The 27,000-nt window shown below is 33.2% G+C and overlaps 1 protein-coding gene across 1 annotated transcript in view; it reads right to left on the reverse strand.

Annotated features, from left to right (window-relative positions):
- Positions 1-536: 536 nt before the first annotated feature.
- Positions 537-27,000, reverse strand: part of qsm (Zona pelucida superfamily protein qsm) — a 184,945-nt gene continuing 158,481 nt past the window's right edge. Inside the window, exons 3-7 of the mRNA XM_072522507.1 lie at positions 17,511-17,668; positions 11,227-11,463; positions 7,495-7,642; positions 7,194-7,407; positions 537-4,431 (exon numbers count right to left, since the gene is read on the reverse strand). Coding sequence (XP_072378608.1) covers positions 4,280-4,431; positions 7,194-7,407; positions 7,495-7,642; positions 11,227-11,463; positions 17,511-17,668 — 909 coding nt within the window. The 3' untranslated portion in view covers positions 537-4,279. The remainder of the gene's footprint in view (positions 4,432-7,193; positions 7,408-7,494; positions 7,643-11,226; positions 11,464-17,510; positions 17,669-27,000) is intronic.

Raw genomic sequence — 27,000 nt, forward strand, 5'->3', positions numbered from 1 at the left:
ACAAGTTCTAGTACCTGGTATGTTGGATCGATAACAGCCTAAGTCCTGATCTAGAAATAAGATCGATAATAGAACAAGCCAAAAAATCTTTTGAAAAAATCTAGACTGCTATGTGATTCTCGAATACAACTCTGAAGCTTTCAAAAAACTAGACTGCTTCAGAATATGTTTTCGGGTCGCCGTTTGGTAGATAATGACAGAGTAGCTAATGGATAAAATTTCCAAATTAAGAATTTCTTATTATTAGATACGTTATACTGTATATTAGCGTTAGATATCTTGAAAATATCATCTGCCTTAGAATTTGTTCTAAATAAAGTGCCTGTAAAGTGCCAGTGCTGCATTTGGACTTGTTGCCAATGCCTCTCGTAAAATACTTCTTTCCCTCATAGTACTATTATTTTATTTTCGTATCGGACACAACTGGCTAAATGTCTTCTTATGTTGTTATACATTTGGTAATTTTGTATATTCTTCGTTCGGCTTCTTTGGTGTCAAATGCAGAATAAGGAATACAAATAAGAATACAATTTTTCTTAGTACGTTTTATTATTTTTTTAAGTAAGTACTTATTAAGACTAGTTAGATTTTATTTTAATAGTTAAAAGTTTTAATTTGATTAATTCGTTAAAAACATACGAATAAAAAGGAAAATCTTATACTTAATTATTTACATTTACATTAATGATCTATTTCTCGTTTAATTAATATTAAAATTAATTGAAACTGATGAGTTTCAATGCAATAAAAGTGTAGTAGGTATTTACAAAACGGTAAAACTGGTTTCTTAATTAAAACGACGACAAATAGCGTTTAATTATATTAACAATATTTCTTAAAATTAGTAGTGACAATTTAGCACCAAAAGGTAATGCGCATACATTAAGAAGGTATCATCTGTTTTTGCGACTGCTTGCAAATATCTTATTAACACAACATTAAATTCAATAACTTAAATAAAGTTGATCTAGAATAAATATCGTTTTTAAAATGAATAATTATTTATTGGTGAATAGACAATATTTTAAAAACTTGAATAAGTATGTGAAAAGAATGACCCCTGAGAGACTGCAGAGGAAAGAATGGAAAAGACAAGAATGAGTGGTGGCTGCAGGACGTTAGAATGAATTTAAAAGCGATGCAGATCATTCGTTAGATGTGGCAATGAGGAGAGGAGACGAGGCGAATTGTGAAAGAGGCCAAACATTACCAGAAATTGTAGCACCTAGAATAATCATGAATAGAAAACATAGGGTAACCAAAGTCACAGGTATTTCAGCTTGTCAAAGTAGCATTATTAATCAACAGAGTATCGGAAATCATTACTTGTTACACAAGATACACAACTAGATGTTTCCGACAGCCGTAAGACCTTGTTTGTTGGTCGAAATGAAGCTCTTTATTCTCAGTCGTGATAGCTAATACTGCGAGGTAATCACGACTGAGTGGAAGCTAAGGACGGCTCAAAATGTGAAGAGGAACGAGATTGACACCTGCGTTGGGTGACAAACCTCACTGCCACGCTCCCTCCAGTATATAAGTACCAGTAAGTCGGTAGCCGATTAAGAAGTGTTTAGGGATTGCTTTGTCAGTAGTATGCAGACTGCGGATATCACCCAGACCCAGGTTTCATTAACCTGCTAGTAACAAGCTAGGCTCTACTGGAAGTGATCGTCCATTATCTAGCTTCTGATTGTATAAGAATAGACCAGAAATAAATAAAAAACTAATAAGGAGGAGAAACAACGCGATGTCCGTCATTAGAAAATTATCGAACTATATCTTGTTAGAGTTCATATAATCTTTATCGGAAAATGACAAGAAACTACTGAGAAGTAACTGTTGAAGCATGCTTTCAATCTATAAATACACAAAAAAGAAGAGAACAACCTGTCAGGCAAAACATCAAAAGAGGGTTTCGTCTAAGGACAAAAACCCCAGAAGCGCTCTGTAGGAAGAAAGGTGTTGGATCAGAAAAAAAATTACCTAGAAAATAAGTTATCCTACGGGCAGTCGTTAACAGCGATAATGGTAGAAGTATTTTTACAAAATTATGCAGTGTAAGCGTTTCGGTGCTACATTTTGTAGCCAACAAGAGAAGCTACCGGGTAAAATAGTGGAGATAGATTCAAGAGCAAAGACAAAGCTTTAATTCAGCAACCTATAGTTCACACCAGACTGGCTGCTACTATTTTGTGCTGATAAAATCACAGTTAAGTGGCTAAAAAGCATAATTCAGGGACTACAGATTTGAAAAACCGACATAAAAACTGACAGGCCAATTATTTCTCTATATCTATGCATTAATAATGCAAGGTATTAGTAATAATACAGTCAGAAACTCTCTAAAGATCCTATTATTAAAGAAATTATTAAAAATTACATTTATACGCAATATTGCAAAGTATTTTATGCCAAGTAGTAAAGCATTGCGAATCCAGATATGATTTCTTTCAAGCCATCCTGCAAGGAAAAATATTTGGAAAACGAGGTCCAAGAAGAAGAAGAACATCTTGGTTAAAGAACCTCAGAATCTGGTTCAATACAACATCTGTGCAGCTTTTCCGCGCTGCTGCAGATAAGATAAAGATTGCCATGATGATCGCCAACATTCGTAACGGATAGGCACATCAAGAAGAAGAAATTAAGCATTAATAGCACACTGTTTTGTAAAGAGGGAGATAGAGAAAGAGAGGGCGAAAGAAAGAGAACTTTCAAACATAAGCTAATCTATTCATTTGGCAATACTAATTTACAAGAATGTTATTAGAAAGAAATAATATCATAATATCATACCAAAAACAGTCTTCTGAGGAATTTTCCTTTTTGTTTCCATAGGTTTGTATCACTTCGGGATATTGCACTTCTTTTTATGGGATGCTCCATAGCAAAAATATTAAACGATGTAAATTTTTTAAAATTAAACGGTTAAAGTTTTTACAATATTTAAATCATGGTAAGTTGAGGACCGGTCTTCTACCTTTTTTGATTTCGATATTTGATCAAAATATTTCTTTGTTGTTTAAGATATTTGCCAGCTTTTGCGCCTAATAAAGAATTATATGTAACACATAAAAAAGTTAAAAAATATAGCACCGAACATATTCGGTTTCTTTTTCTACTAACAATTTTTTAGTATTGATTTCATGGTAACGGTAACATCAAAAATAAAATTACTCAATACCTACGTAGCGATGATAAAATCATTTTGCTATTTTTTTTAATTGTTATTGAGAAGGCAGTTTTACATTATTCGGTATTAGTTAAAAATAGTTGGCAGTTTTAGTTAAAAACTCATTAATATTATTTTTTGTTTCCGTACAGTGCAGATCTACTAATTAAGGGAGCGGAAAAACTTATCGGGATTTATCGAAAATTATCAATTTGACACTGTTAAGTGTCTTACAAAACTATTTTTAAGAAAGTTGTTTAATACCATTACATAATTAAGTACACAATTAAGATATTTTTTAGAGGTACATGCTTTTCGGTGTTTATGGACCATGTTTCAAATCTGTTTGTTCCGAACAATTTCTGAAATGGCCTATAAAGTCCGATAAAAATGTATCTTTACAATGCACAGTACCAATAATATAAAAGATTGTTACTATTGCTGAAAAAAATTGTTTTAAAATATAAAGCCCAAGTTTTTGAATACCCAAATGCGAAGCTAAACTCACTTGCCATATATTAAACTAATCGTGTATACTTAAAACCATTTGACTGTTGACCTCTGCTTTTTTAAAATTGCTTTACGAGAAATCATAATACATTGCCCAAGAGTCTTGTTAACATCTGTTTTTCAGCCGGACACAGAGTCGGTTAATTATTCAAGACTATGTCAGGCATAGTACTTCATGTAGCAATATGGGATATTGACGCAGCAAATAATACTTAAATCAATATGTAGTAATGATGGCCAACCTTCAATAATAGAAAGAAGCATATAATATTATAGAAATAAATGTTTCAATAAGCATTAATAATTGGGCAAATCCAAGGCCTTCACTACTATATAGCTAAAAGAAAGTAATATTTAACAGTTTGTTTCTACAAAATAAATGTCAATCGGGACAATATCGTTTTGGGTTTCGTTACTTGAGCTTTACCTTTTTATTTTCATGCATTTTACAGCTTTATTTTTCGATAAATCTTTTTTTCCTGCAACCTTTTCGATCACATTCACACTTACTTGTTTGTTCGCATCACATTATCACAGATATATTTACAATCATTAGATAAAATTACAATAATTTTGAGCCTGCACTATTGTAGTTATTTACAGAATTAGTTGGAAAACTCCTAGCAGTAGGACTGAAATTGCTAGCACTGGGGTGAAAGCATTGTTCTCGGCGACTATTGAAGTGTATTTTTCTTCTTCCTTTAGTTCGAGGACTTCTTGGACTGGGTCGCTTCTGAAGAATCCTTGATCTGAAACAACAAAGAAGTTGTGAAATGTGTAATTAAATTTCTTTTAAAATATTCGTGGAATTATTGCACGTGGAAAATTAATTGTACGTTAATGATAACGAAACAATTATGTATGTACTTAAGAATTAAAAATCCGTATGTTAAGAAGTTCTTCTTCTTTTAGTACCTACTCCACTAATAAAGGTTGACTATACCCACGACAAATTCATCTTAATCTTTGGCTATTCTTAAAAGTGTCTGTTTTACCCGATCCAATCCAATGTTTTTCAGCCAGAATATTTTGTCGTTCCAGGTCCTCGTTGTCATTTGATTTTACCCTTCATAATCAGCTGCAATAACTCGTCATTATCATCTCCTAAAAAACCGCAACACAGAAGCTTCCAGCTTTCCAGTCCAAGCTCATAAAGAAATAGAGAGTGGATATAATATTTTACAATCCCCTATCGAATTATGAAAGCGTGGAGAATGGTTAGTGAATAGTTACTTCACCCCATCCATGTAACAGCAGTCCAAGAATTACTTCCACAAAACCATCCTAAACGAATAGGATTTTATGATTGGCTTTTAGAAGAAAATAGACTCGACGTTAAACTTTATAAAGAATATTTTATTTACAGACGAAGCAACCTTTACAAGAAATGGAGTCACTAATTATCACAATACTCATGTCCGAGCCGACGTAAATCCTAATGGCCAAAAAGTGCGTCACCATCAGAGTAATTTTAAAGCTAACACTTGGGCTGGAATTATTAGTAATTATTTAGTAGGGCCAGTATTTCTTCCCAATAATTAAGGGGGAAAATTATTTATTATTTTTACAAAACGATCTGTTTCTCTACTTGGAAGATATACAGTTAAAGATCAAAGTATATGGTCTTTGCAGGATAGTGCTCCACCCCATCAAAGCGACGAGTTTGGGGCATTTTTATTTCAACAATATCCAGCATGTTGGATAGAAAGGACGATGCACCACTTGAGTGGACATAGCGCGGTCCAGATCTTAATCCAATGGTTCTTTGTTATTGGGGATTTATGAAAGATTATGTTTATTCTATAGAAATACCTAGTGCAGAACAATTAAGGAACCGAATTTTAGAAGCTGCTAATTAATTTTTGGATGTGGAGTGAGACAGGGATGCGTATTGTCGCCAATTCTTTTTAATGCCTACTTCGAAGAGATCCTGAAGAACGCTCTTGAGAGTGAAACAGCTGGAATAAAGGTAAATGGAGTTACCATTAACAACATTAGATATGCGGACGATACTGTGATCTTAGCCGAAAATATTGAAGATCTTCAGAGACTGGTGACCAGAATAGCGAAGTATGGAAAAGAGTATGGTCTAACAATGAATGTCAAGAAGACGAAATTTATGAGAATATCGAAAACTCAAAGAAATAACGAGAATCTTCTAATAAACGGAACCAACGTTGAACAAGTGAACAAATATGCATATCTGGGAAGAATGATTAACTCCACAAATGATTACATTCAGGAGATCAAAATCAGAATAGAAAAGGCTAGAGCAAATTTCAACAAAATGAGAAGAGTGCTATGTACAAGGGATTTAAAATTGAAAACCTAAGAGTTAGGTTGGCGAGGTGCTATGTTTTTTCGACTTTATTTTATGGAATGGAATCTTGGACCTTGAATGCGACATCAATGAAAAAACTGGAATCATTCGAGCTGTGGGTGTATAAAAGAATTCTGAAAATATCGTGGACAGAACACGTCACAAACAAAGAGGTTCTGAGAATGATGAATAAAGAAATAGAAATTTTAAATATAATTAAAACAAGAAAATTGGAATATCTCGGACATATTACACGTGGAGAGAAATACACCTGGCTCCAACTGATTATGCAGGGAAAGATACAAGGAAAGAGAAGCATAGGAAGGAAGGCGTAGAATGTCATGGCTGCGCAACCTGAGAGAGTGGTACGGATGTACATCAAATGAACTGTTCAGAGCAGCCGTCTCAAAAGTCCGAATAGCTATGATGATTGCCGACCTCCGCCGCGGAGATGGCACTTGAAAAAGAATTAATTTCGATAGCGACATTTGATTTTTCAAAATATTCGGTATTTATTGTTGAAATGATGTAGGGCCTGTATACAGGAAGACAAAGGCCATTTTGAATACTTTTTATAATAAATTATAAAAAGTATTCAAAATTGAAAAGTCCCTCATTAAAATTTAATATTAAATTCAATTTGTGAAAATATATGTAAATGAATGATTTTACAAACAAATACTAAAAGACAAAAAAAGTTTTAAAAAAATATTTAATTCTACCTAAATATTTGGAGACACATCAAGTGTCTAATCATCTAGAAAAATCGAGAAAAAATATTTTCGCTATCTCGGTTTTATTGCTAACACATAATATAAATTTTCATAAAAAGTTTTAAACCGTTTTGGGAGCAATATTAAAAAATTCGGTTTTATTTTGTAACTTTAACACCCTGTAACTTTTTTCATGGTATACCGTAAATCGTGGTATAATTTTTGAACAATCTTTTTGTGATACCCTGTATAAAGATTGCTTCTTCTTCTTCTTCTGGTTCCTATCCGTTTCGGATGTTGAAAATCATATTGGCAATCATGACCTTGTTCGCTGCGGTTCGAAACAGCTCCGTTGAAGTTTTCTTAAACCATGTTCTTAAATTCCGCAGCCATGATATTCTCCTTATAAAGATTGCTAGGATTGCCAAACTTTTAAAGAAATAGGCACTGAGAAAAGAAAAAGTTCATACGTACTTACCCTTCACAATGTCCCTCTCAGTCATCTGATTTCCAACTATAAACTTTTTGTTGTTGTAGGTTTTCTCATCACTTGCTTCGTTAACAGATACCTCGGATCCCACTTTTATAAAAGACGTGATGGTAATTTCAAATATCTTGTTCGGATCTGCTGGTATTTCGGAAATAGCTCTTTTCCTTCGACCGTATCCGATTTGACCATCACTACATTCCACCTAAAAAACGATATATTTATTAAAATTAAGAAAAACATACATAAAGAGTCAATAAATCTAATTGAGATTATTTCATGCAATACTTACCCCCTTGCATTTATCGAGGCAAACGTTTACTGTTCCTTTAAATTGGACGTAAGTAGATTCTGGAAATTTGAAAGCTCTGAATTTAGCAGACAGGAAATCTCCATCGACAGTATTGAAATTTTCAAATAGATATGGATCTATGGAGCACCTAAAAACATTTTTATTTACTTTCTGAAAAATACTATTTAACATTTAGAAATTTAGAAGTGGTTCTATTAATATTATTGACTTTCTTTTCAAGTGTCATCTTAGCTATGAATGTTAACTATAATCATGGCAATTTTAACTCTCGTGGCTGCTTCATGTAGAAGTTAATAGAACTAATTACAAGATAACTATTCCCTTCGGTTGCCCAACCAAGACATCCTTCTTCCAATGCTGATCTTAACTCGATTTTTTTTCTGGTTCCGCTATTTCATAAAAGTTTAATATTTGTTTATTTACAACTTGCTCGTTTGTTATTTTGTGCTATGTTACTGTATCGGACAATTCAATAGGTTTTCTGTCGAATTCTTAGTTTAAAAAGCAGTGGAGTAAACTAAAGAATACCTCAAGAATACATCTAAATAAGGATGAACTATTAGAGCTTCACAAAAAATGTAGGTGGAAAAACTTGTAATTGATAAGTCCAGAACCCCGTAAAAAAGTATAAAATAACAAATTAATTATGGAAAATATTATACAAGCATAATGACAATAAAATAACATAAGAAAGGCCTAAATGGTACTATTATTGAAATGAAAATATTATAAAATAAATCAAGCTACAGCAGTATCTGTCAGTCAAAGACAAAATGATGTATGTAGACAAATATTTTATTTCAAAATCAGCACTATACTGTTTCATGATTCACGTTTCTTTATAAAATAGGCTCCTCTCAGTGTTCGAGAGTGGCCATATACGTCAAAAATAACATCGAATAGATCATTTTTTCAATTTACAGTAAGGGAGGACACAACAATCTAGATCTGGAAGAAAAAGAAGCAATGATGAACACAGCAGAGACCGTTGTCCGAGCAAGAGACTCCAACGCACACCACATAGCATGGGAATGCAACGACATTACAAGTGAAGGAACACTATTACTAAGATCGTGTGAAGATAGAGACAAGATAATTTTCGTACTAAACGAACCAACAAGTATCAACCCAAATCCAAGTCAAAACGACTCTACGTTGGACTTATTCATCACCAAAGATGTTATTATGGAAAATGAAAGAACAAACTACAAATGCTGTTACAACCACAAACCACCACTGATGGGAACTATAACTTCCTCCCAACAGTCAAACCGGCAGAAAGATGGAAATGAAAGGAAGCCCCAACTATAGAAGACAGCTAAACCAAATGGAGATAAAGAGAGAATTCCAATCAGTAAAAAAAGTGCAAAAATCAAAGAAATCATAAGGAAAATCTAAGAAGCCATGAAAGACAACATCCTAAGAGAAATGACAAATAACAGAGGACTGATTATTCCTCTGAATCTGAAAAAAATCATAAAGGATAGAAACAGGACCAGAAGAGCTTACTAACGCACAAGAGGACAGAAATTTAAGGAATACGGAGACGAGTTATCCTAAGAAACAAGAACAAGACTTAGAAGTCTCACCGAAAATAAGTGGCACAACAAGATTAGAAGAGCAAAAGAAAACCATGGAAACGTATGAAAAATGCTTAACGCCAAGAAGAGAGGAAAACAGAAGATGCCCCAAATAATAGATCAACACACTTCTAAACACAAGAAAAAGTGAAGGCCATAGCAAGAAGAATGGCAGCAATATAGGCAAAATCAAAATATGTCGGATGCAAGAAACATCGAAGGCCAACACCAAATACGAGAGAATAAAAAGAAGAAACCAATTTTTAGTAGAGGAAGAAGACTACCTAAATCCAACGGAATCTGCTAAAATCATCAGAAGATTGAAAGAAAGCAAAGCTCCTGGAGTAGAGGGCATCCACAACATAGCTCTCAAGGAACTACCAAAAAAAATTTTAGTACAACTTTACTACATTTTTAGATTTTGCCTGGAAAAAGCGCATTTTCCGTACTTCTGGAAACATGCTAAAATTATCCCTCTACTAAAACCAATGAAGGATGGAAGAAGACCAAAGAAAGCTATGGGACAATATCCCTCCAGGAAACATTAGGAAAATTCTCCAGAAAATCATCTACAGAAGATTAATAAAGCGTGCAGAAAGAAGAAGAATCATTAAAGAAGACCAATTCTGATTCAGAAGAGAAAGAAAGTGCAAACTCCAGCTAGCAAGAGGCATCAGCGACACGAAGATCAGATTTAACAAAAAACAGAAGAAGCGTACGATACGGTCTGGAAGAGTGGCAGCTGTAGCTCAGTGGCTATGTTACTGGCTTAACAAGCTGGAGGGCCCGGGTTCGAACCCCGGCACCGACAAAATTTTCAATTTCTAATTTCACTGAGCTGCCACCGTGCTTTGGAGAGCACGTAAAGCCGTCGATCCCGGCTACGAAAGTAGTCGTTAAGTCATGTTAGGGGCGCTTCCGCGACCTGAAAACCCTAACACTAGACCTTAGCCAGAAGGTTACACGAACTTTACTTTGGTCTGGAAGAAAGTTCTCATCTATAAGTTGGACAGCTAGATTGCCTTAATACTTAGTTAATATACGTGACACATATTTATCTAATAGAACATGTCAAGTTTCAGCTGACCAAAAGATGTCCAGGATACAAGAAATCCAAGAGGGAATGCCGCAGGGCAGTATATTGTCGCAATGGCAGAATATAGAAAATTACTTAGGAAGAAAAGCAGACTTTACGAAGAAATGGAAAATCAAGATCAACACCAAAAAGACGGAATTCATCATGTTCAAAAAGGAGTAAAATCCACCGGTAGTCGAACTCACGGTGGGAGGAAACAGAATGCAATCAGAAGAATTAGTCAAATACCTAAGAGTCCATCTCGACAAGAAACTTAACTTCACGAAGGCCACACACCAAGTCAAGGTAAAAGCTAATTGCAAAAAGACTAATACAACCTTATATTTTTACCAAGAAAATCCAACTTTACCAGGCATACGTGATATCGGTGATATTATATGTAGTTCTAGTATGGGGTTCCACGCCAGAGACTAATTGGAAGAAACTGGAAAGAACGAAAAAATCATGTTACAGAATAATCGACGGGTCAATACGGAAAGATAGAAGAGCAAACGCAACCATCAGAGAAAGGCTCCAGTATACACAAGAATAGGACAAGATACTTCTTCCACCAAGCCACAAGAAGACTCTTAAAGACCAGGGACATTCTCGCAAAGAACAAAATACAGAGGATTTACAAAGAAAAACATCGACTCATTTACCATCTGATCAGGGTCTAGCCGGATGGTTTCCGAAGACAACCAATCAAGAAAGTACGAAGCCAAAAACAAGTACCTACAGAAAAGAAGCCAAGGAGTCGATGACAGAAATAAACAGGTTCCGAAGAGGATGAGGTCCAAACAGTAGATCGTGCAGAAGCGGGGCATCAAGAAAGGAGGCTATAATGTCTGAAGTTGAAATAACTTAGGTGTGAAATGTTAAACTTTATTAAGACAATATACATTTTTATTTTTATTTTATTATATCGAGAACTCTTTTCGATTTAGCGTTGTCGTTCGTATAATTATAGAAATATTACTAGAAAAACCATTTATTTTAAAACAAGTTCTGCATAAAGGGATAAATAAATAAAAATGAAGCCTGAATATAACCTACCCGTTGTAAATAATAGTTTCCTCCTGAGTTTTCGTATCAGTTACTTGCATGTGAGTCACTAGTAGTCCATAAATCGGTGCTGATACATTATCCAAGAAAATTTCCATTTGCAAAGGGGTTCCTGGTGATACATTGAGTTCCCCTGTTACTAGTTTACCAGCTTGCCGTACTCCAACACCCAAGATCGGTTCGGGAGCTCGGCCAATTGTTTCGTTGGTCGTTAATATTTCGATTTCTCTGAAAAAAAAAAAAAAAAAAATAAGATAAATATCTATATTGTAATAAACAAAAGCTGGATGATTTCATAATGTACTGAAATTTGAATAAGAGTGAATAAATATACATATTTAAAATTTCTAATAAAAAACCTACAACGAAGTTGCATTTTAAAATATTTAAAATTTTTCTGGCATCTAAATTTATGGGTGAATGATGGATATTATTGTCTAATATAACATGTGCTTTGACGCCGTTCGGTTTCTTCTGAAGATGTTTGTTTATGTTTTCTATTTAATATTCACAAACAAATTCCACAGAGGAGGATTATACGAGTACATAATAAATGAGGAGGTATTGCACAAAGGAAGAATTTTTCCTAGAAACTTTAAAGTAAAACAAGAATTTAACAGTTATTATTTCTAACAATATTTAACCCTTTCGAGCAGGCATCCGGTGGACCATGGTAGTTTAGTACGGGTAAAGACAGTATTTGCTGATTAATCAGCTATCCAGGCACAATCAGTACATATTTTGATTTTTGTTTATTTATCTGATGATATTTGCTTCATTATAAAAAAAAAACAGATACCTAACAAAAAATACATTTTTATTTGAATTAAAATACATAAAAACCAAAATAACTAAGAATATGAACACATAAAAACATGAACACCAATTTAATTCTAGTTTTGAAAAAAATGCTATAATACAGGGAACTCAAAATTTTAATATTGTGTGATACTGTTCTAAACAACTACACACAAAGGCACTTTTTTAATTTTGCGTTTCGACACAAACAATACATCGTTTTTTTGTACCATTTCAGTTTTCCCTTACTAATTCAGTAGAACTCAGAAGCATGCCAGCTCTGTCCCTTCTACCCATATTTGTAATCTACAATACATTGAGGTTTTTCAACTTTTCAACTTTCTTGGCCTCTGCTAATTTTGGTATGAGATTTAGTCAACTTCATGCATGGTCTTCAGTATCTCAATGTTTCTTTTTTTTCAATGTGTTTTCTGTGTCAAAACATTTGTCAGTAGAAAACTACTGTATACAACATTTTTCAATATTGTTAAATTTTGACATATGTTTTCGATTCTGCTTCAGAGTTCCGCAACAGTTATTTAGCTCCGAATAAAACTTGTGTCAAAAATGGGCTATTATACCAGTTGGTCATGTACATTTTGTGGCCTTTATTGCAATATATCTCGCGACCTACACTGTTCAAATATTGGTGTTTCTAGTAAAGCATCTTTGGACGAATAACCACATAGTCTCTGCTTTTTTAGTTATGGCACAAGTAAGGACACGGCAATAAAAACATATTAATATCTTATCGATATCTGTGTTTTGCCATTTTTTCATGTAAGAAGGACCAGTCATGCCAAAATTTGCATTTTCACTGCACATATTGTCTTGATCAACTGCTTTTTTTATTGTATTTAGTGCAAAATAGGCTCTAAGGCAGATGGATCTTGCCACTATTCTTCTTCTTTAAGTTCCATCTTCTATTGAAGGTTGGAAATCATCATCCTGTTGACTGCCGCTCTAAATAGTTCTGCACTACTGCATTCAAACCATTCCCTTAAGTTCTTAAGCCACGATATGCTTCGTCTTTCCACGTTTCGCTTTCCAAGAAGCTGCAATAATGAGTATCTTTGCCTTCTCATAACATGGCCTCAACGCAAGTACTCAATGCATGCGACTATGCATTAATATAATATCCAGAGGCATCATTTGAAAAATTACGTATTGTAGGAACAATATGTTTTTCTTGTCAATTCTTCTTCTTCTTCTTCTTCCTCTTTATAAGCAATTCTGCTTGTTCATTGGTAGATAAATACCTCTATGGAAGGTTGTTACTCTATCTCAAGCGCGGTCATCCGATACTTCTTCTGCCATTTGGTGACTTATTGCTTGCTATTTTAACGACACGGGCCTCTTCCATTCTGCTTTTGTGGTTATTTCATTCTTTTTTTCTATTTTCTGTCCATTCATTTATACACTGTACGTTACATTTTCTTCTAATGTCTTCAGTCTCTTCTTCTTCTTCTTCTCTACTTCTCTTTCGATCTCTCAGCGTAGTTCCTGTAATTCTTCTCAGTACTCTCATACTCTTCATTTAATATTTCGCTTCAAATAAAATTTTGCCCGTTTAAGGGTTAAGAAGGGGTCAAATATAAAGACGTTATCAACTTATTGTAGACGAGGAAGATACCTCTAGGAATAATCAAAACAATCAAAAATATCTACCAGAACAACACAATAAAAGTAAAATTCCAGTATCTTGGTTGCTGGATAACAAACAATCTTGACTACGAAGTTGAAATACGTGCTCGTATAGAGTATGCTAGCTCCTTTTTTCAAAGAATGAAAAAATTCCTAATAAACTCTACCTTATCGTTGGATATCCGATACAAATTTGTAAAAACAATTATTTATTCCATATTGCTATAAGGAGTAAAATATGGACTCTCGGAATCACAAGTATGAGACGTGTAGAAGCCATGTGGAAGATGTGGGTTTTTCGAAGGATGCTGAAGATCTCTTGGACAGAGCACGTGACCAACGAGGTGCTGAGAAGAATAGAGACTGAGAGAGAACTCCTAAATATTGTAAAAACCAGAAAAACGAGTTATCTAGAACATCTTTACAGAGGAGAAAAATACAACTTCTCACGAATGATAATGGAAGGGAAAGTGGAAGGAAGAAGTGGTCCAGGAAGAAGAAAATGCTACTGGCTGCAAAATATAAGAAACTGTACAGACATGGACACACATTCGATACTAAGAACAGCTCAAGATAGAAAGCAATTTGCTGTAGTTATAGCCAACCTTCAGTAATGGAGAGGGCACCTTAAGAAGAATTGGATAAGACAGGGGATTCCCTCCTAGAATAAATTATTGGACCGACTTTAAAAATTTAAAGCCTAATGTATAGGGAATTGCAAAGGCTTTTAAACGATTTTTTTTTTGACCCCGATTGCTTTTAAAAATGTTGCGGTGATTCTTACTCTGGCTTAGAGGTGAAAATAAAATAATTGCAAATATCGGAAAATATGTCCCCCTTTCATCAAAATTGATCTGTCGCTGGGTTTTTCAAGTTTCGTTTTTGCAGCCACCTTATATATAAAGTGTGCAGCAGAAGGACTATGGTACAGGCGAGGCGCTACGATTTTGATCACTACCATCTCTAAAAAACCTAATATTACCCGATCAATCAAAATAAACAGGTTATAATGGCTAGGCCATGTTGAGAGAATAAATCAGATGAAACCTACAAAAAATATGTAGGTTTCATCTGATGGAATCCAAAGATGGAATCAAACCAAACGAAACTAAAGGATGGAACAAAAGGTAGACTGAAAGTATGATTTTAAGATGAAGTGGAGGAAAACCTAAGATCATTCGGGGTGGGAAACTGCAAATCTAGGTCAAATAATAGGAGAAAATGGAAACTGATCCTGGAAGAGGTTGAGACTCAAATGTTGTAGTGTCAAAGACGATAACGTTGATGACGACGACAAATTCTGTATAAATAGGTAGTTAAAAAACATAAATGAATTAACCTGATTCCAAGTTTTTAAATAGTTGTTAGTCTCTCTCGTCCACGTCACCTTTTTTTATTCAAATATTGTTCAAATCATTCCGGCACTCCTCTGCATAATCTCTATTAAAAAACGATGGGAGGCAATCTTTAAACTTTTCAATTTTAATTCATTATTGCCATAAACGTTAATTTACATACCATTTACCTGAAATTTACTGTTTAAACAGTTTAGATTGTTTGGTAAATATATCGGTAAAAAATTAAGAGTATTAATTTGAAAAATACCTCGAGGCTATGAAGACGCTTTCTGTGTTTATATTTATAATTATAACTGGTTACTCGCCCAGGGTTACTGTCCTTCAACACCAGGAAATTTTTATTGACAGCCTATAAATATTTATATAAATAAATTACCGTCTATAACTAATACTACATCTCGAGGTATTGTCTAAAGTAAGTATTGACTTTGTAAGTACGTTCGTAAGATCATAGTAAAAGATTTCAATATTTGAGTTTGCAGCCAATATGCACTTTTATAATAATAAAACAAACAATCGCAGCTGCAAGGTTTTTTAAAATCGATATATTTTGTTCGAAACCAGAAATTTCTTTTCAAAAATAGGATAAATTATGCATCTTTTAGGATAATTTGCATTAAACAATAATGAACAAACAACTATACTTTTTCTCTCCGTTGTCATTTTACATGCTTTTCTCTCATAAGTTTCTGCATCTTCTAGGTTCCTGCTGTCTTTGTCACGCCAACTTCTTCGAGGCCGTCCTCCCTTTTGTTTTCCCAGGATGAATCCATTTTAATACTCTACAGGGTCATCCGTCTTCTGGCATCCTCTTTACGTTTCCGAATCATGTGAATTGTCTTTTCTTAATCTCATAAGTTTGTTTTTATTAACTTTGGTAACATCTCAAACCGAACCTTATCATAACGCTTTATACAATTTGTAGATATGTTTCTTTTGTTTCTTTTTTGATTTATTTTTGCCAGAAAAAATATTTTGACGCTCGTGATATTGTGCTACTCTCTTTGCTTTATTTTTGCTCTGATTTTATCTTCACTATTCCCTCTTTTATTAAAAATTTTCTTTAAATAATTGCAGGTTTTTTACCCTTAATTTTATCATTTTCTACATCTACATTCACATTTTGCCCTATCCATTTTTGTTCTCGCGGCTTCATACTGTTCTTTTAATTTTCTTATCATATAGCTAAGATTGCCTTCATCTTTCGCGGTCAGTATTTGGTCATCAGCAAAGAAGAGTGTAAAAAGCTTCTATTCTTCCACCGCTATTCCCGCATTTCCTTCTGTAGGGATCTGTCTAGATATAGACATAGAACATTTAGACACATTATTATTTACCAAATGATAAAATGAGAACCAGATCCAATTTAAACATAAATAAACACCTGTAATAGATACAGGTATTATCATTTACCGAATAATAAAATGAGAACTTGATTTTACTAATAGAAATTTTTAATACCGGATCTAGAACTAGAATATTTAGACACATTATTATTTACGAAATGATAAAATGAGAACCAGTTCCAGTTTAAACATAAATAAACACCTGTAATATATAAAGTTATTAACATTTTTTTACGATTTTACTAACAGAATTTTTTATTACCGAAAAGAAAAATAACTCGACTGTTAAAAACTAGAATATTTAGACACATTATTTACCAAATGATAAAATGAGAACAAGATCCAGGTTAAAAGATGATTTACTTTCAAATTCCATTTTGCCATTTATTTCCATAACTGTGAAATCGGCCCGTTATCTATGCTTTTTCAAGCCTATTAAGACGATATGAGTTTCTCTATTTCCATGTACTCTTTTTTCTACCGCGATTTTCAATGCAAGTAAATTATCTATGGTGGATCATCCTGCTTCGAACTTCATTTGTACACAGATTGAGTAGCTCTTCATGTTTGTGCTTTTAAAATATGCTTAAATTGTTAAAATAATGTTTGGTAGTCCTATTTTTGAACTTTATTATTTACGTAGAAAGCTCTGAAGAGAGCACAATGCATTTTCTTTAGCATAAATGCTGAAAACCTTGATGAAGGCTGAAACCTCTATACATATAGCTGTATAGAGGTTCTTACCATAATCACAAATTGTTATGCTTTAAGCAACTCCAGAGCACGGTATCTGGGAGCGCAAGCGATAAGATCTATATACCTCATTTCTTTAGCATATTATAAGATAAGACAAGATGAGAATTTACCTAAGATGAAGCTTTTAAATATACTAAATATTATGATTCTAATAATTCACCAGAGAACGCAAGAAAAGGGGGACACACGAGATCTTATTGTTCTCAGTGCGACTTCTACCCCAAAAGTAGAAGCAGTAGCTTAACGGTAATTGTATCAAAAAGGATAACAATAGCCCACATTTGACCACATAAAATTTGACCCATTTACTGGTTATTTCAGTTATTAATTTAATGATGATAAGAAAATGATAATTAGGATGAAGATAGCTTACTCTGGTTCCTGAAATCCTGCAGGTAACACGTTCCTCTTGGTTAGCGTGTGATTTTTTAAGGAATAGATGGAGCACTTTACGTGAAGAGTATCCTTAGTAGTTTGTCCATCACTCTCCACATTTTCAATGACAAGAGTTTGATAGTAAATTTGTTTTCCCTGAAAAGAGACATTTCATTAATATAAAATAGTTATTATGTAGATAGTAAATTTGTTCACTATAAAACAAAAATTGTAAAAAGTATATATATATATATATATATATATATATATATATATATATATATATATATATATATATATACAGATTGAACGAATTTAAAACGGAACATACGAAATCAATGTATTTCGGCTCAACTCCGCTCTAGGTGGTTGGCCAACAAAAGGTTGTCAAATAATTATATTATAAAAATCCAATACTTCAGCGGGCTGCTGGATTCTGAATTCATTCAAGAACAAGTCAAAACTCCACCCAAATAGGTTGCCTAGAATCACTGTGAAAACTAGACTACACAAGCAGTTATTATGCTGTCAAACCACTTATCGCTTCCTTATAGTCCAAGAGATAGAGCCGAAATTTTGAACTGATCAGTAATATGACATTTCTCTATTGGAATATATTCATTGTAACTGGGTTAAGACTTTGCCTTACAGGCGGACGCCCCTCGTGGTACAGGGGGTGGCTATACAGGGATGAAGTTGTAATTTTTTTCAGAAAAATTAACGATCGATAATATGGCTGAAAATTTGCCCAGAGTAAGATCTTGGTATAACCAGACGAAATCGCAAAGGGCGGACGCGAGAGTGGATACATAAGGGGTGGCGGACAGGGGTGAAATTGCAATTTTTTGGAGAAAAATTAACGATAAGTAATATGTCCGCCATTTTCATGGCTCATTATTTAGCCCCTAAAAACTCTAAATCCAAAAGGGCGGACAGCTGGGTTGGTACAGAGAGCCATAAAACGGGGTCAAATGTACCACTTGCCTGCGCATTTTAGGTCTCGGTAACAATTTTCAAACTGATTTTATTATGATATTTTTATACCGATTGATTTGAAAATTTGTATGCTCACTTCTGTTACTATTCTGAGAAGCGTCAAGTAGAGTGTTCCTCAAAATTTTCCAAAAAAATTTCCGTAAATGAAAATTTTCGTAATTTTTTGAGGTAAAATACCATGATTTTTTTCCAAAAATTTTCAAACGATTTTTACGATAAGAAAAAAAAATTAGAAAAACTTTTCTAAAACATTTGATAAAACTCTACGTCATCTTCTGAATCTTTTATAGAATATTTTGTAGTTTTAAAATGATATTATGGTAATGTTTTTTTTTCAAACTAAAGTCATATTTACTTTACAAATCACATTTTTTTCTTAAATATAAATATTTTACGAATTAATTTTTAATTGAATAAATGTTTGATATTTGATATTTTATTAAATTAAGTAATTTTATAATGTTAACTATTAAATATTTTTGGTATAACAAATAGTAATTTTACTTATTTTTTATTACAATAAAAAGGTTTTAAATTTATATTACATAAATAATGGTTGTTCAGATATAAGAAAAATTTGATTTATTATTACATTAATAATCAAATACAAAATATATTATTTCTATTTATCAATAGGTAAAATTCAATTTATAGAATTCCTTTAACATTTACAAATAATTATTAATAAAAATCAATTTAATAGTGTAATTATCAATTTTTTAAGTTTTGAAATTTACTTTGTACTTGATATTTCAATATTTTTTTTCAAATTGATTGAATTTTTTTTTCATTAGTTAATTATAATTTTTACAAATTCTGTTTGGACATTAATTTTGCATCATTATTATTTTAAAATATTAAAATAATAATGATGCGCGTTCCATTTAGATCAGTAATTCTAGACGCATGCGCTAAATGTAATAAGTATCAAGATGCTTTTATCCAACTTGGTGAAACTGACTTCGATTGTAATGAAGTTTTTGAAACTTTAGAAACTTTCATATGTCACTTATATGGAACAGGACTGACGAGAACAATTCCAAAAAGAAAAGTAAACGATGTCAGATTTTCACTATTTAACCGGCAGTATAAGTTGCATGATATGAACGAGCCTTTAAAAAAAAAAAACTAAAAAATTTCGATGCTTCAAGCTTACCACCATGTCAAGATGAATTACACCAACATCTACTGCGAGCCCATTATATTTTAAATATTTGGACAAATGCTCATAAAAAAGTACCAACAGAATTGATTGTTGAAGAACATGGTTGGGAGTTTGAAGATAAAACATATAAATTCAAATGGTTTAGTGGACATCAGATGCCAGAATCAATTCGAGAAGTAGTGATTGAAAATGAAGCAGATAATGAATGTGATATTATTGAAAGTGAAAGTGACGAAGATGATGAATGTGATGACATCAGTGAGAGTGAGAAAAATGACGAAATTTTTAAAGTTTTTATAATTTTTTTTTCTTATCGTAAAAATCGTTTGAAAACTTTTGGAAAAAATCATGGTATAACTTACAGAAAATCGAAAGGATTCTATAAATTAGATTTTACCTCAAAAAATTACGAAAATTTTCATTGACGGAAATTTTTTTGGAAAATTTTGAGGAAAACTCTACTTGACGCTTCTCAGAATAGTAACAGAAGTGAGCATATAAATTTTCAAATCAATCGGTATAAAAATATCATAATAAAATCAGTTTGAAAATTGTTACCGAGACCTAAAATGCGCAGGCAAGTGGTACATTTGACCCCGCTTTATGGCTCTCTGTACCAACCCAGCTGTCCGCCCTTTTGGATTTAGAGTTTTTAGGGGCTAAATAATGGAGCCATGAAAATGGCGGACATATTACTTATCGTTAATTTTTCCCCAAAAAATTGCAATTTCACCCCTGTCCGCCGTCCCTTATATATCCACTCTCGCGTCCGCCCTTTGGGATTTCGTCTGGTTATACCAAGATCTCACTCTGGACAAATTTTCAGCCATATTATCGATCGTTAATTTTTCTGAAAAAAATTACAACTTCATCCCTGTATAGCCACCCCCTGTACCACGAGGGGCGTCCGCCTGTAAGGCAAAGTCTTAACCCAGTTACAATGAATATATTCCAATAGAGAAATGTCATATTACTGATCAGTTCAAAATTTCGGCTCTGTCTCTCCGACTATTAGGCAAGCTCCTCTTTCCTTTAAAGGAGACAGATTGTTGAACGATATTTTATACAATGTCTATCACCGGGTATGGATTTATTTTTGTCCAAGTTTTATATTGGTCCACTATTTCAAATGCAGTTCAAACAGACATATATTAAATTGTATGTTCCGTTTTAAATTCGTTCAATCTGTATATATATATATATATACACTCTGGGCCAAAATTAACCGGCCACCTTAAAAATGGGTAATTTTTTATGTCTTATATCTCCTAAACCTGTTTTCCGATTTAAGTGATTTTTAAAAATCTTATAGCCCTATTCCTTGACAATATCGTTATAATAATATGGTTGCTAAACAGGTAAATTTTCATTGTATACCGGGTGTACGAATTAAACTGTGTTTTTTTCTTAAAGTTTGCATCACCCTGTGGAAAATTCTAGCATTTATAAAATATTGAAATTTAAACCTTACTATAGCCTCATGTTTTCTCAATATTTTGTTTTTTGATTCATTTGCTTATGTTGGCTAATACAAAAGTTAGGTAGTTTAACAACTAGCCATGTTTTTCATCAATAGAGACGATTTAACTCACCAGTGACAGTTTGTTTCCTAAATTTGTGTCATCGAAGGATTTTTGACATATACAAGTCCTTCTAATTATAGATATGCAGTCTATCTAATTTAGTTACGGTTGCACGTCATTATCATTGACAGAGATCGAAGTTTGATTATACAACAAAACAAATTAATATTTAATGTAAATAAATAGAAACAAAACAAGAGTTAAAAAATAATCTTGTTAAAAACAATTTGAGCCGCTTATATGCATCGTATAAAGATGTAAAATGGAATACTTAAACAAAAACAACACTTTTTTTCATTACTTATTAACATTAGTCAACACCGCAACTGTCAAATAAGTGTTACCAATTTATGCCAAAATATCACCGTCGTTCGATTACAGTGACAGTGTGTTCCGAACAAATGTTCTTCATAAAATCGCTTTATAATGCATTTATACAAATTAAATGAAACATTATTGTGTATTTCTTTGAGTTAACATTAATAGAAATCTTTAAATATTATTTCTACGTGTATATAATAAAATATGTCTAGTGGCTGTAATGCCAGTGTACTCGGCAAAGTGATTCTAAAAAAGGACACACCTACCGCCTAAATATTTCGTGTTGGTATCATGTGACCTCACGGGCTATGACGCGGATAACGTGCAACGGTTTGTAAATTAGATGAAGTATAGTCGTTATACGACATTGTTGCAAATCTGTTTCCGTGTTAATTACAATTCTTGAACAATTTGTAATTAAAATTGTAATATCATTGTAAGCGAATATTGTTTAAGTTGAAATTTTAGTGCTTATTTATTGTTTGTGATTTTAAAAATGCCACTCGTTCCAACTGATGCTGCTAGGGCAGTGGCTTTAGTTGATGCTGGTTACAGTCAACGTCATATCACTGGTATACTCGATGTACCCAGAACTACGGTACAAGATGCCATCAGACGATTTCGGGAGACAGGATCGTACAACCGCAGGCCAGGTCAAGGCCGAAAACGATGCACTTCAGTTCGAGATGACGGCTTCATTGTCACTAAAGTATTGAGAAATCGCTTTTTCGTCGCTCCTGAAGCTTGTAGGTCTCTTCTTGAGGTGAGAAACGTTAGTATGAGTAGACAAACGATTAGAAGAAGACTTTCAGAAATAAACTTGAAGGCTTTTCGTCCAGCTCGCGCACCACAACTGCTCCCACAACACCGTAGGGCTAGACTTCATTTTGCGCGAGAATATGCTAATTGGACTATGGCGAAGAATATACTGTTCTCAGATAAGAACCAGCACACAGTCCCGATCTTAACCCAATTGAGTATATCTGGGACAACCTCAAAAGACGGGTAAGAGCAAGAGTACCAGCCACTGCATCCTTTGAAGAGCTGAAGACAGCTGCGGTAGAGGAGTGGCACAATATCCCCCAATCCGATATCCAGGATATCATGAATGGTTTGCCAAACCGGCTCCAAGAAGTCCTAAGGGCTAGAGGCGGCAACACCCATTATTGATACCCAATTTTTTTTTCAATTAGACTTTGATTTCCAAAATATTGTTAATTTGAATTTTCTTCGAAGATTTTATTCATTGGATTTTTACTATAACAAATGACTTTTTTTAAAAAGATTATTTTTTCTCTAAAAACATGTCTAGTTGTTAAAGCACCTAACTTTTGTATTATCCAACATAAGCGAATCAATCAAAAAACAAAATGTTGAGAAAAAATGAGGCTATAGTTACGATTTAATTTCAGTATTCTACAAATGATAGAATATTCCACAGGGTGATGCAAACTTTAAGAAAAAAACACAGTTTGATTCGTACACCCGGTATACAATGAAAATTTACCTGTTTAGGAACAATATTATTATAAAGATATTGTCAAGGAATAAGGCTATAACATATTAAAAAAATCACTTAAATCGGACAACAGGCTTAGGAGATGTAAGAAATCAAAAATTACCCATTTTTAAGGTGGCCGGTTAATTTTGGCCCAGAGTGTATATATATATATATATATATATATATATATATATATGTATATATATATATATATATATATATATATATATATATATATATATATATCCTTGCTTCACATTTCCAATTTGTCTAATGCTACGCTGATGATACTCGCCGATGCACCTTGTGTATTGCATATTTTATATAAATATAGTATATCAGCAGAAGCAAGCACTTATTCGAATCATATGGTTAATTTTTTTTAAATCTATCTAAAGCCAATATTAAAAATAATTTCGATTTTATACGTAATCTTCAAGGCTGCAATTTTCAAATTGGCTCATCATTTTCTGCTAAGTTGACTACCACTTTCCATTTCAAGTCAATTTTCATACCGTGATATAATTTGTGTTTAAAACATAAAAGATTACTGACTTGGTACGAGGACTGCTCTATAAATTCTTATTAAATATGAAATTATAAAATATTTATTTTTCGTTTTCTTATTCGTATTCATTAGGACGTTGGCAAATAAAATAGTCTACTTTATCTTATGTACAGTTGATCTTAACAACTTTATGGATAATTTATTGAACAATTCGATTACTAAGTAACGAATTTGTTACAATCATCTACCTGTTAGGTCGCAAATATGTTCAATGGATAAAAGCTCAGGGCACTAGAGGTTCAAGAAAGAATAATAATTGAGTGTTACTAAACAATCTGGTAGTTACTATTGCAATGTGAGGTTTGGCATTTTCCTATTTGGAAATAAGGTTTTAGAGTTGCCGAAGATATAGTATAGCAATAGTCTTTAAAATATTGTGGATATAGTACTTTTTACTCATGAGTTTCTCAAGGAATACTAATGGAGAACAGCTTTTATATGGAACTGTACTTCACACCACAACTCCTCGTTAAAATCCCCTAAAAATTACTTAGATTCTAGACAATATTGACACCATTTTCTTACCTTATTCAGACTGACTTATTCAGAAAACTCTTTTTTAAACATTACTTTGTACTTACTTAATCAGTAGACCCATTGATACCTTTCAGTGTTGGACCCTCTTTTTTTAAATGATATTAAAAGGTGTCTCTTGACAATACTACTCTCTTACTCGTTATGTTTTGAGGTCAACGGCAAGATGCAACTCGTTAGATACGACTACAAACTGAAAAACTGATCCTATGATAAACTGATCGTAGATAGACTCGTTCTGTAGTAGTCAGATATTCCTGTAATATTGACGTAAAGTGATAAAAATCTATCTCTATGGATATTTAATTTTAAGAGACTTTTATGGCGAGCTTTTATTTTTTTTCGTTTTTAGATACGGGAGAAAATTCTAGATTAAAAGAAAATGTTCTCCATACCAGCATGAGTTCGCCTCCACTCACACAGGATAGAGGAGATGGTAAGTAGTGTTGCCCAAAATTGGTCTTGGTCTTGCAGTGTTGGTCTTGTTCTTGCGTTTTTGCAAGACCAAGACCAAGACCAAGACCAAGACCACCTAATTTTAGCAAGACCAAGACCAAGACTGACCGTGCAAGATTTAAGCAAGAACAAGACTAAGCATGCGAGACTCTTGCGTCTTGCAGTTAGGACGGAGTGTCGTTTTAGCGAGTATAGTAGTTCGGGTATATGCTTAAAGACTCTATGAGACGCAAAAAAATATGTAATAAAAATTTGAAAAACTGGACTTATGCGCATTACAAACAATACCATAAGCATACATACCGAATCAAAATAATCATTAAAAAAACAAATTTGACACGTGCTCAGAGGTCATAATTACAATGTAAAAATAAAATATTTTGTACATTCTTTTCCAGCAGACGACTTCTTCGCTCTGAAATTAATTGTCCATATTTTGAGAATAGCCGCCCACTAATCATAAAAATAATATTCCTGCATTGCGACGCCGACAGTAATATCGTATCAATATTTTTTTAAATATGTCACCCTAGCTAATAAAAAATATAATTGTTACGGACACCCACTTAATAATTCAATTTTTTTTCATTATAATTTAGTCAGAAGGAATCTAAATAAACAAATCTTATCGGCCCAAGACTATAAATTGTTTCTGGTGAGTGTGCGATAAGATCATTCGGTTAAACAAAATTTGCTGAAAGAGCGCGGCTAATATTCAAAAGTACCGAGACAAATTAATAACAGATAATGTCGCCTACCGTGTAAACAAAATACCGAAGTATTTAGAATAACGAAGTACGGTTTGTTATTAGATACTTAGGGTATTGGATAGTAACGAACATAAAGTAACTAGTAGTATAGTAGTTACTTTTTCGACATCACTTAACTTTATTCCCAATTGAGCTTTCCTTTGAGTCTAATGTAATAATTGTTTTTCACCTAATTTTTGTTGTTCCCGGAGTGACAAGTTTACAATTCGACATGAGGGACACAGATTCAAGTAGTTCTAGTCCAAGTAGTGAGCGTTGGAGTTATAGATCTAAAAGACCTAAAAGCAAATTTGATGAGTTTTTCGAAATAATTCATGCATCCCAAATTGCTTTGTGTAAATTGTGCCTACATAGACAGGTTGAAATGAGAATGATCAACAGAAACACGTCAGATTTAAGGAAGCATCTAATATCTTTTCACAATAAGGAATTACAAATATTTCTTCCCGAAAAATCAAAATTCGGTGGAGATATCACAAGCTTTTTAATAACCTCTAGAAAAAGTGGACATGTAAAAAATATACTTATTACCTTATTATTAATTACATATATTATGTACCTACCACTTTATTTTGGTAAATTAATGTATTTATTAAGTAGGTATCTCGTTAATTTAAAATAACTTCTTTTGATTATCATTGTTTTTTACCTATTCTTTATTTTTTCAAGTTAGTTTTTTATATAAAATTGGTAAAAACATTTATTTTGCTTTAATAAGTGAATTATAGTTTGTTATCTTATCACTTAAAAAATCTGTGCCCTTGATACATGTATGTGGATTTTTTGCCCATCATGTCCATCAATCCCTTTCTAGGCAGATAATGTTTTTTAAAATACAGGCATGCTTATGTAATTAATTTGTTTTTTTTTGTTTTAACCATGTTTTAGCACATGTAAGCTTAGTAAATGCATTTATTAAGAAACAGATTGACTTCCGTGGGGCCTGGTAGATAGCTGAGTTAGTTAGAGCATAGGCACGGATCGCTTAGATCGTCGCTTCAAACCACACCCGATGTCAGTTGTTTAGACATTTATTAATTTGGTTAGTCTTTATTATGGCTATGTTAATTCAAGCTTAAAATGTACTTACTCTGTTACGTTGTTCTAAGATCTAAAGTAACGTTTAATAAATAGCAATAGGCTATTGGGTAACTGCAAGACTTGTAAGACTCTTGCTGCAAGACCAAGACCAAGACCAAGACCGGGATTGCAATACCAAGACCAAGACCAAGACCAGGTATATTGGCGCAAGACCAAAACCAAGACTGTCTAAGTCTCGTCTTGTTCTTGCATTTGGGCAACACTAATGGTAAGTTCCCCGACACGGCAAGTGCCCAAGGCTATAGTAAGAAACGTCCTCTGAGTATATAGAACTATAGGACAGTGGTGGCCAGTTCATATCACCTCCACGTTGAGATGACCATGCCCTCAAATCGCTCGTGGAGAATATCCAATGTGGCATGAGAAGTGTATCACGTAGCACCGCCCTATCGAAACCACATAGATTCTATATAGAATGTTACATAGAGATCCTCTGAGATCCTATGGGATAGATACCTCGGAAGATGTTGGAATGGGTTTTTGTATGCGACGA

The sequence above is a fragment of the Diabrotica undecimpunctata genome, chromosome 2 (assembly GCF_040954645.1).
Source record: "Diabrotica undecimpunctata isolate CICGRU chromosome 2, icDiaUnde3, whole genome shotgun sequence".
Lineage (NCBI taxonomy): Eukaryota > Metazoa > Arthropoda > Insecta > Coleoptera > Chrysomelidae > Diabrotica > Diabrotica undecimpunctata.